The 13,293-nt window shown below is 31.6% G+C and overlaps 1 protein-coding gene across 3 annotated transcripts in view; it reads right to left on the bottom strand.

The window, feature by feature from the left end:
* The window catches only part of ADAMTS6 (ADAM metallopeptidase with thrombospondin type 1 motif 6), a 262,087-nt gene that overhangs the window by 117,246 nt on the left and 131,548 nt on the right, over window positions 1–13,293 (bottom strand). For all 3 annotated transcript variants that reach the window (XR_012495117.1, XM_074328899.1, XM_019743866.2), the window contains exons 10-11: window positions 9,157–9,303; window positions 802–943 (exon numbers count right to left, since the gene is read on the bottom strand). Coding sequence is in view for 2 of the 3 variants with exons in the window: in XM_074328899.1 (XP_074185000.1) it covers window positions 802–943; window positions 9,157–9,303 (289 nt within the window). In the remaining variant the exon portion in view is untranslated. The remainder of the gene's footprint in view (window positions 1–801; window positions 944–9,156; window positions 9,304–13,293) is intronic.

Raw genomic sequence — 13,293 nt, 5'->3', positions numbered from 1 at the left:
ATTCTTTTTATGGTTATTTCTTTAAAAAAAGGGATTTTCAACACTATTTGCATAAAAATAGGAACCAAGTTATAAATGTATTTTTGACTCCTGAATATTTTTTGACAATTTATTAAAAAATCCTACTCTTTCTCTCAGCATGCTTATACTGTGCACCTACTATAAACACATCCCTATCCTAGACACTGAAATCTTTCTCTATGAAATTTGAGAAGAATCTTCTGAAATAGACACTGAGACATCTTTAGGCAGACATGAAGAATCAATTATGATACCTATTTTTTCCCCCACAGCCATTTTGTTTCTCTATTTGAGTTAACGTCATTTTTTCCCTACTTGCTTGTTGTGTAGGAATGTGGGCAGTGGATGGAAGCAACTTGAAATGACTCAGTACTAGAAAGTATAAATTAAAGTAAAAGCTCCTGGCCAATATAAAATGTCCTTAACCCAATTAATTAGAGAATCAGAAAAGGCGGAGGTGCGGGGAGAGGTTTCAACACCGTAACATTTCATAAAACAAACTAAAGGTGGCATCATAAACTCAGGACTGAAAGAAGAAATACATTAGAAATTAATAAAATTCTACCAGCACCCTTCACAAGGTATTTGAAAATTATTTAATTTTGGATTACTCAAACATTTAGAAATAGATACCATACAAATGGTGTCAGAAAAACAGCACTGTCAAAGGCCACATTAGCATACATGATGTTACCAGAGGGAAACTGTATTCATCAAAATTCCATCCTAATGTGTGTGAACACGTATAAATAACTAAACATAAGGATTGAGACTTCTTACCCCATATTTACACTGGCGGGACGTTGATCCATACTGGTAACGACATTGTTCATCAGCATCATACACCTGACCTGGGGCCACAGCTGGATAAAGAAATTCACGCTTGGGAGGCTCATTATCAAGGCAAGTACCACGGCCTGAACTGTTCAACATAAAGGATCAAAGGAAATTAGGAACACTATGGACGATTTCCATCACAATTATGAAACCATTGTTCAGCTCTTTGTTTTAATAACTTGATGCATGAAAAACAATACAGTCTACCAAGAAATAATCACATGACAAAATAGAATAGCTTTACTGAAACCTGAATAAGAGCTCCAGTAGTTTTTCCAGCACCAAGACATAATAAAAGCATCTCTCAGGCAACAATATAAAAATGTCATGTTGGCCTTAAAACACTGATTTCAACTAATTTCTGAAGGAATCAAAACAGAATTTCACATTGCTCTAAGTTTCTTGTTTGTTTTCAGTGAAAATATAACCACATCTGGTAGTAGAATTAAAAACATAAAATGTGGAAAATTAAAATTAAAATAAAAAATTGTGGTTGTAATCCTTAAAGATCTAATCTATATACTTCCACCTTGAGTAGAACAATAGGTGCTGTAGTAAGTAAGACATGTCCAAAGGTTCTTGAAATATTTCAGTAATAAATGGGCTGAATGACAGATGAGGCCAAGATCCAAAGTTCTGCTCTCAAGTATATTAGAAGTGTTTAGTCTCTCAAAAATTTCATATTTCATCTAGGGTCATCAGAGTTAGGAAAGGGAATGTTCTCCTCTCTATATAATTTCTGCTTTTCAAAGTGTGCTTGCACTCAAACATAATATTTAATTCAGTGGAACAAATAACATAAAGATCGCCAAAAACCAGACAGAATACCTTAGTTTAAAGAGCTTTATACTTTGCTAAATATAATTGTTCATTTTTATTGAGTCAGTGTGCATAAAATAGGACAGATGCTTTTTTACTTTCATTTCACATGTGAGTAAGTTAGAATTTTTAAAGAATTCCTATGCCAACATTTAAAAATTTTTTCCAACATTCCTGTCAATTGTGCCAGCACTTGTGTTTTTTTTCCAAATCTTTTCCATCTACTTTGCCAAAGGAAAATAATTTCACAAGTAGAAGTTCCTCAACTATTATTTAGGACAGTACAAATTTTCATTTATAGATAAGTAAGAAAGAATCATGCATAACAATGAGTTTCATATTACTTAAAATTTTATCATATCTTAAAATGTAAAAGTTAATTTGCTACATAAAAACTTGTGTTTGCACAGCAGCAAATTAATATCTTTTAAAAACAGAACAATATTATTTATAAGGTGATAGATTCAAAGACCCAGGGGACAGAATACTGTCTTCTTTATACATTTTTCCTTTCATTTATGCACCTCTTGATTAATTTTTAATCAATAAAAATATTTAGATGGAATATTAAAAGTGCTACTAATATAGATGAATTTTGCTCTTGGCTACTACAATTATTTCACTTGTCACTGTTCAAGGTATCTAACTAAAAGAGAACAAATTTTTTCACCCAGCTACCCAGTTTTCACTTCAGAACTCTTTTTATTTCCTGTTTATTGTACTTTTAGAAATTGACATGTACCTTGGTAAGAAAAATTCTTTCTTGGTAAATTTTCACAATAGAAAGTTCTTTTTTATTTTAAAATTTAAAATATCTTTAATCTATACAGGTACACAAATGGTAGGCAAGTGTATTTGTACTAGTAAATTCGAAATTATGTATTAAGGTTAATGATAAAACCGTCAACATGAAAAATATAATGGAAGAAGACAGTCCATTTTGATAATATGGAATATTTGTGAAATAATTGAATTAGTAGTTTAAATCTTTAATTTTCTTTCTAAAGTATCAATTTCATCTCTATCTATACCAAATAATAAAGTCTTGCTGAGAGGAGTTAAATTTGTACTAAAAATTAAATATCAAGTTAAATACTACTAAAAATCAATGGGAAAATTTTAAGGACTGAAGTACTTAAATACAGGATCCTATAGGTAAAAATATATGCCAATAGCATAACAAAGAAAGTATAAAATATATTCACCTAAGTGGCATCAACTCAAAATCTATGAAAAATTATTACACATAATTACCTTTAAGAATACAGAAAATTAATCTAAAAATGTAGAGGTAGAATTATGAGGACCTCAAAGTTTAAGAATAAATACTCTAAGGAAAATATTCTTTCTTGTTAGCAAACTGAAAATTGACTTCATCCAGGAGGAAGTAAAACTAATTACTTCGTTAAAGTTCTTCTTCCCAGGTATTAATGGTCTTCCAATCATGGTTCATGTTCTTTAAAAATACCAAATCAGATGACCATTGCGAGGGCCTCCAGACTATGAAGAATGCCATGTACTGTGGTCTTCTGAAACATTCTTCTGAGAAAGCTTATCCCAAAGTGGATTTTGTTTCAGTTCTTTGGAATTACCTATCACTTTGTATTAATGTGGTCTAATTAAATATCTAAACAAGTCTTGTTCCCTTTTCCAGTATATTTTCACAGAAGAAGAAACCATATGAAGTAAAATAATGAAAAATCATATAAATCTTTAAAAAATGAACATGTATATTTAGGAACATGGCATCCACAAAGGCCTTTTGAGATGGGTTTGGTAGTATTTGTACAAATTAATAATGCTTGCAAGTCAAGTGTCTTACCTACTATTAATGGCTCTGGGAAAGCAAGTGTGGGACAGGTTGACTTCAATTGTTTCTACATTTGGGGTAGAGAATGTATTACATATTTTCCTCCTAGTCACCATATCTGGTGTATATTGTACAATAATATCTTGTTTAAAGTATTTGGGGAGTGGGGTAGTTTTCTATTTTAATTCTTAATTGAGGGTTAAGCAACAAAAATGCTTTCTGCATAATGTTACTAAAATTTGTCTGCCACTTTCCTGCTAATTTCAAGTAAGTTAAATCTATAGCTCACCATTATAAATTATTAACTAACTCTTAGAAAATAACAATTCTGGGTATTTCCATGCTCCTGAGTCATCAATTACTATCATCAAATATCACAGATATAGGTACAGAAAGTAGAGGAGATGGATGTGAGAGATGTATATTTAACCCGGTAAGAGCTTTTTTTTTTTTTTTCTTAAAAAATTCCCAAGTGCTCTACCCTAATCACAGCCCTCATTTCCCCCCAGGAAGTAACTAATATCCTGATTTTATAAATAATTTCCTTGTTTTTGTTAGTAGTTTTACCTCCCAATTATTCATCTGAATGTTTTTGGACTCTATAAAACAAGAGACATACTGCAGATTTTTTTGTGTGTGTGACTTGATTCTTTCACTCACCCAGTATTATGACTGTGAGATATATCTATATTGATGAGTATAACTATAGACTGTTTATTTACATTGTTCTTTAATATTTCATTTAAGACTATGCTACAAGTATGAAGTGAACATTTGAATTATTTCTAATTTCTACAAATTGCAAATTATGCTGATATAAATATTTTTGTATAGGTCTCCTGGTATAAATGTTTTCTCTTTCTTAAAGATATTAGATATGTTATTTTTATATATTTCGTAATTGTTTCCTTTTAACAAAATGGAAGTTGTAATTTTTATTTAATATAGGGTTCTAACTAATCGATGTAACCATACAATTCTTATGATGAGCCTAGTGTTATTTATGCTACTATTATCAAAATGATAATAGTGATATTATATATAAATCTTCTTGAATTTGCCCATCAAATACCACTTTTAAACATAGTTTGTGCCTTATTGTCATATGAGCATTTTTCTACCCAGAAAACATAAACCTCACTTATTAACAAATAAAATGAAGGATATTGTTAGTAGTGTCCATCTATAAGAAGCTAATACAACTTACTATTGTTAAGCACAGATATTCTTGTCCAGAGCAAAACTGTATACACAAAAAGTAGAACTATGATTATTTCCCTAGCGGCATATATTTCACAACTAAAAACCCAATCCTAGTTAAAATCTATAGCAATATAGATAATTATTGAATTCATAGACTCGATTTTCATTTATGCTAAGACAAGGCAATAAAATGTATATAAGTTTGAGAATATGCTTTTTCCTTGATTATGAAATTCTTAGTAAATCAAAGTATATTTACGTTTCCAAAAAATTCTTGCAGCATGATAGCAAAGTCGTATTTTATGTATTCTACTTCTAATTTAGAGAAGTCTTATTTACATAGCTCAAGAGTTAGCTTGAAAATAGGAACATGAGCCAGGGTTGAGTCTTCAACTAAAATTTACAGATCCCTATGTAAAATATGCACTCTTGGCTCTGTTTCCAGAACACATGAGGACATACCCCTAATTGTAATCTTAGATTTATTTTTCACTCTATTATACTATAAAGTATAGACCGTCATTATACCATACAGTTGGTCAACTAAAAACAAACCTTTCTATATAACCCTGTACATATCTTAACAGTCTCTTAACAACAACAACAAAAAGTTAACATTTAATGCCATCTCCTATTTTTTTTCCATAAAATTATGCTAATATACCTAAATTAAGCAAAAATGAATTAGGTTGGCATCATCTATAGCAAATCAAGTGTCTTACCTACTATGTTCTCATAAACTGCTCTATCGGTCTTCACAAAACTAACAATGCATCACCTCCTAAAATGAGTTACTTTAAGTCAGACCTTTCTCCCTTGCCCTCTGTAGACTGCAGTGCTTGAACACAACTGAACTTGAGGCTTCCAATATACAAACACTGTACTAATAATGGTTTACTTAGTTATATTCTCTTTTTCTCCACATGTAATTATGACTTACCAAAGATATTTATGGGTTTGAATGAAGTCCCCAAAATGTGTCAAATAAATGGAAAGAGAAGAAACCTTTTTTTCTAAGCTGTTCCATGGGTTCCATATACATATATATATAAAAAAAAAGGTCCTATTGGTAAAACTGTTTTCTGTCTAATAGATTATTGATTTTGACCTTCAAACGTAATTGCTACAGAGAAAATGTGAGTGCCTTGGTCATCCTGTTCATCTTGTATCACTTCTCTTGCAGCTCTACTACTCACCTTTCTTCCTAGTTCACCTTCAACCATAACGTTGCCTTGCCTTTTTCCAGCTTCCATCCTTTCTGTGAAAATGGTTGGTCTCTATTTAATTTGGAACTGTAGGAAATTTTGCTATGTATCTTTGACAGTTCAAACAATTTAACAGACTTTAATTTAAATAGAGCAAGAATTGATTCACAGAGGCCTCGGAATTTTTGAAAACTATATGAAATTACTCTGTACTACCACTAAGTGGTGGAAAATATATGAAAAAAACTGGCCTAAATGACTTTTGGCTGCCTTCCACTGCCTGGTAAATTAGCCCATTGTCATCAGTGAGAGTGAGCCATCATACCAGGGTCAGTTTCCTCTATTTTCTAAGTAAGTAAATAAATAAATAAGTCCCGCAGGCAGATAGGAAGGACACTACCTGCAAAGCCGTCCGCCGAAAACATCAGAAGCTGGCATAACACGTCCATTTTAACGGAAATGGGTTCTTTATTATTTAATCAGGACGGCTTCTGGGCGATTCATGAACCACTTATTGAATCACCGAGTTTAAGAAATCTGAAAAAAAATATTGGGAGTTGGTAAACACCATCTCCTGATTGATCAATAGCACGTAGTGTTTCAGAATGACACGAGAGACTTTTTACTCTATTGGCATTTAAAGGCCATGGAATTGTTTTCAGTTGAACATAGTGAATAGTGAATCTCTATAAATCATAGAAAGCTCATTGTTAAAATCCACCATCATCTTTGGCCTATACAGTCACTAAGTAGAGAAAGGTATGCATTTTGTTGGCTGGGCTGCAGTTCCTAAACAATTCATCTTTCAAGATTTCTTTTTCTTGAGAGGAAAAACTGAAATAAAATGTTATGAGTCTTTTTGAGCCAACTATAAAACATAAATGTAACCTCAATCCCTGATCAAAATATCACTGGATTTTAGAAAATATCACACATAGCTGCTAAAGCAATTAAGTCCACTGCATTAGTAAAAAGGAACAAAGAAATTCAAGCAAGTTACTATTATGTCTTTGTGCTCCAATGAACTGACCTTTTTGAAGGGCCTTGTGTTTTAAGAACCTTTATTGCTTGGTCAGATTATGATCAGAGTTATTTAGTTATTAAAGATAGGGAATAAAGCCAACTTTCCCCCAAATCTCTACCCATTGTCTTACACAACTACCTTTCACAAATGCCTTTAATTTTGTGAGTATCCCCACAGGAATACACAACAGAAATATTTTTATAAATTACAGGATAAATAAGCACATCAGAACGCTGTCAACTCTAATCATGCTTACACATATAAAATGCAAAGAGGCAATAACACTTAATTAATGCTTTTTGGATTATTAAATTAATTCAATGGAACACTTTATTGCAACTAACAATAATTTTACATTTCTCACCAAACCAGTGGTGATTTCTTAACTGTGTTTTATCAGCAATTTCAGGATTCCCCCTTGGAGTGTTTTAACAGCCTTGACATGGTTTCAGGTAGGCAGGTGCTGGCAAAAGACGAAAAATTGGTCCTTGTATTTACTATGCATACAGAGACAGTCCTAGCAAATGGGCTGTGCAATAGAAATAGGACAGAGGAGCAAGAAAATGGTACTTGAAGAGAACAAGAGGACGGAAGCCTTTGAAAATGCACAGGAATACCGAGCATGCTATATAGTTTGTCTTTCTGGTGACAGACACTAAGATTCCATTATGAAAATATGAGCGTAGTCAAGGGAGAAATTGCAGATCTGGCTTGATTTCTGGGGGGAGCAGATCTCCCCATTTAGGTAATATGATCTCATTAAAAACATCTTGGAAAATGATATTGCTAGTGCATTGTGTTAAAAACTACCAAAAGATGTCAAACAAATTATCTGTGGTCTATCTTTATGGCCCTTCACCCAGTTTTGGCATTGGGCAAGTACAGTGTCATAATTATCTATTACTAGGATTAAAAATTGTTAGGTTCTACAGAAGAGCTACTTTCCAAAATGAATTTTCAGTTCTGTCAATTTCATTATTATATAAGTTAATTCAAAAGAGATGGTTTTAAACATTTATCTTTTGATCTGCGATTGAGCAAAGCATTGTGTTAGGTAATTTAAAATCTCTTGTTTGAGGCTTCTAAAAAAATATAATTATAACTTTTCAGGATATGATCTGGCCATTCACAGAGGTGAACCAAAACTTTAATGAATAATGTTACCCTACATAACACAGCTGAATTTTTAAAATTTTATACTATTATCATGCTAACGTGAACTTTGAACAACGACAATTTTTAAAAAGATTTCTGTTGCTTGCCTGTGCTTTATGCATGACTCACTTTTCATGGAGTATTCAATCTCTCCTCCCCAAGGAAAAAAATGGCACAAAATATTGAAGGTAGTGATAGAGCAGTAAAGCTTAAAACCTTGATATTATTTAAAATAATAATATTTTACCACTTAATGAAATGTCTCTTAAATGTTTTTTAATGCATTATAGCATTATACATAATTATATACATACCTGATGTATTATTACCTAAACTCATTTAACAAATGAGGTCACTGAAGATTATAAAGGTGGAGCAACATGCCCAAGGTCACACAGTTAGAAAGTGAGACCTAAGTGTGTTAGTTTCCAAAGTTCAATACTGAAGCCCTATGGCAGGTGAGATGTGGAAGAAAATCTGCTTTCTTAAAAAAAGTTATACATTAGCTAATTTATATTCTTCACAGTTATGTAACCAGACTTGGACTATACATTAAAGGACCAGCAAAAAAGGTCCCAAACAGTAGAAAAGATGAGTCATTTAATAAATTGTTGAAGACAAATTTTCATTTTCTCCTTTTTATTTCCTGAGTGTTTGATTTTTTGTTGTTGTTGTTTGTTACTATTAGATACTTTGGCATTCTTATAGAATTCAATTTTTTTCACCAAGAAAATGAAATATGTAATCATTGAATTAAAGTTTGACCTACACTCTATTAAATTATGTAAATCTACATTTTTTTCCTGACACTGCTTCCCATTTATTGAACATTTCTAACACTCACATGATCACTCCACTTAAATCCTCACTCCAGTTCTTCTGATCTATTCAGTAAGTTCTGTTTGAGTACAAAGGAAAACATTTGGCACAATGATACATTAAAGTATTTTGGGAACAGCCTGAAATATCACTGGGCCCTATAAAAGTTACTCATTATGCAAAATTTGAAGCACTACATATTAGGCTTCTACCAATGGCTTACTTCTGGAGTAATTCATCATCACTCTCCAGAGATTACTTACTCTAGAAAGCTGGTGATATAGTCTCGACTGCACGCAGACCAGGAAAAAGGATTGGTATTTGCAGTAATGTGAGCTGCCATAAGTTTTGCTGTTTCATGACCTTTCGTCCCACAAGAATTTCCAATTCCATCATGGTTCATACCAAAACTGTTTTAACAAGGAAGAAACATAAGAAACATAAAAGAAATAAGAAAAAAAATAAAACAAACAAACCTCCAATACATCCTTTATTTCCTTATTTGATCATTTATTAGCCTTATCAATATATGCCTCCCATGATGATAGACTAGATCCTCTAAGGAAATATAGGATTAAAGCTCAAGAGACTAAGGAATAATTCAATGTTACAATGTATTTCTAAATCTCTTTAAATTGATCATACATCTCAAACGTTATCTCATATGATACCATCTCTCCTTGAACAGATAGGGAATATGAATTAATTCTCACTTTATAGATGAGAAAAACGGAAATTTAGTAAAAAGATCTATTAAAGATCATAAAATTAAGTGTTGAAAGTGTTAGAACCTGCCTTTCAACATGCTCGAGTTCGCATTACTTCATTATGCTGAATCCAGAAGGGAATTACAAAAGGATGGTTATAATCCACTGAGTTTTAGGTTATAGTCCAAACACAGAGTCCTTTCTCTTACTAATATGAATAAAGGAGAATTAAATACATATGTAATTTATGTTTGTGTGTATGTATGTTTTTAAAACACATTGTGAAAAATCTTGATACATTTAAGGATTATGGAGACAGACTTTTTCTTTACCATGGCCTCCCTTCACTTTTCAAAGCTTTTCTTTGTCATTTTTTCCTGTGCTATCAATGAGATCTGAAAACATATTTCAATGATAAATCATAAAATTTTTCTGTAAAGAATATACCCACTGCCTATGAATAAATTTTAGCCTTTATTCACAAGTAGCCATAAGTTTAGTTTGACTATTATTAAAAGAAATTATGTTTCCATTGTGACATTCTAATAAATGCACCATGTGTTCAAGGAAATAAGTGATTTGTGTGACAAGAGTATAAAACAGATGAGGGCAGTTGCTGGAGAAAAATTTGGAAATATTTTTGAGAACAGATAACTACAAGATAATAAATGAAAGTAAATATTAACACTTTTGGCTGTGTAGAGACATTGAAGATTTGTAAGAACTGAAGATTTTTCAGTGGGAGAATATGGAATTGATCTATATTTTAGACAGGTCATTATAGTAATTATGTGATGGAGACACTGGAGTGGGAAGAGAATGGAGACAGGGAGAACAGATAGAAGACTGAGAAATTGAGAAATGATGTGGGTCTGAATTAGGGTACTGGATAGAGAGGTAGAATTAGACTTGAGACATGCTTAGGAAGCTGAATGAATTGGGTCTTCATAAATACAACATAAAAGAGCTATAAAGAACACATATAATATGTTCATATATGGGGGGCAGGAAAGAGGAACCAGTAACTCAGGTGGAGGAAGTAACATAAGCAAAGGAAGAGAAGTGTATGAAAGTACCCAGAGCCCTATGTTAAAATACCAAATAACTTTCCAAGAACACCACTATTTAGTCTTCCCATTTTACATCAACACACTGGAGCCAACCTGTTTGAATGGCTAGGAAGATGATGATGGAGTTTACAGTTTGTTAAATTAGACATATATTCTGTTAAAACAATCAGTCACAAACTTATATAAAAAGCTCCTTTCTGCAAATTTTTAATTCAATAAACTTAGTTAGTCTATATTTATCTCAAAGGTTAGTGGTACTGTGTGAATACTACTATAATTCTTTTCAAACAATGATAACTTTAAAAATATTATTTCCTTTTAGCAGTGGCCTTTTAAATATCCCTGAGTCATGTTAAGACAGGTGCAGGCAGGCACAGATGCCTTCTAGAAAATCATTTTTGAGATCCTCAATTTCCTTATGTACTCTTCTAAAAAAAGAAAAGTCAGCCTTCTCCTTTTGAAATCATATTTCTTCCACTTACAAAAGAAAACCTTATCTTTCACCCGACCATAATTTTACAATAGCTCATTGCCTTGGTGTTTAAAAACATGAGCGTCAAGAAAAGAGAAATTGGAAGAATTTGGTGTCAGTATTGAGAAAGAGAATGACTTCAATGATTGAATAACTTATCATGTACTTTCTTGCTTTCATCAAATTTACAGGAGGCTATAATAAAATTAACAGATGGGTTGTCAAAAATATTTTTTGAGCATAGATCACCATGGCTACATTTTGACAAATAATTCAAAAGAAGTTAAAGGATTGAGTGATATTTTTATAATAAACTCATTTCATTTCATCTACTTACTTATGTGAACAAAGCATTCATCATCTACAGACACAAAATAAATTGAATTGGTGCTGAAATCCTGCCTCATTCTATAGCAATACAGAGATAAATACAGTAATTGAAAAAATACATCTAATTAAAGATACATCTTCTAATAAAAACTTTATTTCTATATTCAATTATTTATTAAAATCTGTAATATATATGTGCTCTTGTGAGCAATCATTAATTAATAAGTACTGTAATGAACATATAATCCAGAAAAAAATTCCATTTTGATTACAGGAAATTTTTACATGTAATTGCAATTTACATATATTTTTGTTATGAAAACATTTGATATAATTAAAAACACCTTTAAGCATAAAATATATTTTTAAATATATTAAAAATAGTAAAATATACATTAGGGAAATATTCTGGGAGGGAGAATAAAGTAGACATATTGAGTTAAAGGAGAAAAAAAGTGATAAAAATTTTTACTATAAAAGAAGAATCTGTGTATTTCTTAAATGCATAACAATAGTTACCAAATTGCTATGGCATTTAGATTCAACTGGATATATTTAAAAGAGGTATGAAACAATTTTATCTTTTATAAACTAACATTTTTAGTACACCAAGAAATTCTGTCCTTTGCAATTAGACATAATATACAAAATTTTAGACATCAACTGAAAAACACAATAGGGTACATAGGTTTTAAAAAATCATTCTGAAGTGCATGAGGGAAAAGATTTTTTTCCCTGCTGAGAGAACTCTATCAATGAAGAGTTTGGCAAAAACACAAGAAGTGAAACTCATTAGTGATCAGAGAGAATAAACAAGAGGCTACTTTAAAACCATGACACTGGCAAAAATTAGAATGTTACCTAGAACTAAGTGTTAGCAGTGTTGTAGAGAAACTGGGATCTTAGTTCACATTTGTAGTGTGGTCAGGGCAGCTGTTCCAGAGAGCAATTCAGCAGTACTTAGTCAAATTAAATAGGCAGATATATTATGATCCAGCAATCCTGTGGATATATACCCTAGAAATATTCCCAAAAGGGACACATATGTAGGTGTCCGCGACAGAATTATTTATGATAGCAAGGAGTTGAAGACAATCTAGGTGTCTGTCCCTGGGGATGCATAAGTAAACTTTGGCAGATGCATATTGTGCAATACTAAACAGAAGTTTAAGGAGTAAAAAAGATTGATGTCTACATAAGTTTGGGTTCGTCTTAAAAATAGTGCAACAATAAGATAAGGAACAATGTCTATTACACTATATCAAATATGTAAACAAAATTACATATACACTTTCATCTAACAAAGAAAGGCCAAGGAATTGTTCAGATTCAAGACTAAAGAGACATAACTAAGTACAAGGAAAACTAGATTGGAGGGGGTAAAAAAGGTTATAAAGAACATTGTTGGGACAATTGATGAAATTTAAGTACGATGGTGTATTGGATAATAGAAGTATTTCAATGTTAAATTTTCTAATTTCATAATTGTACTGTGGTTATGTAAGAGATTATCTTTCTCCTTAGGAAACAGATGCTGAAATATTTGGGGATAAGAGAAATTCCTATAACTTACTCGCAAACAATGAAGAGAAATACAAGTATATATACAGAAAGAGAGATAAAGCAAATGTTGCAAAATATTAACAATTTTTGAATCTGGGTGAAGAGCACATGGGAAATATTATACCAAATTTTCTATAAGTGCGAAATCATTTTAAACTTAACTAGTTAAAAATGAACACATACATATACAAAACAACCTTCAATATTTTACAAGGATACATATGGAATCAAATATACTATCAAAATTACTAGAGAAGC

This window comes from Rhinolophus sinicus, linkage group LG03 (assembly GCF_036562045.2).
Source record: "Rhinolophus sinicus isolate RSC01 linkage group LG03, ASM3656204v1, whole genome shotgun sequence".
NCBI classification, from domain to species: Eukaryota; Metazoa; Chordata; class Mammalia; order Chiroptera; family Rhinolophidae; genus Rhinolophus; species Rhinolophus sinicus.
This window is presented reverse-complemented; position numbering and strand designations above follow the sequence as displayed.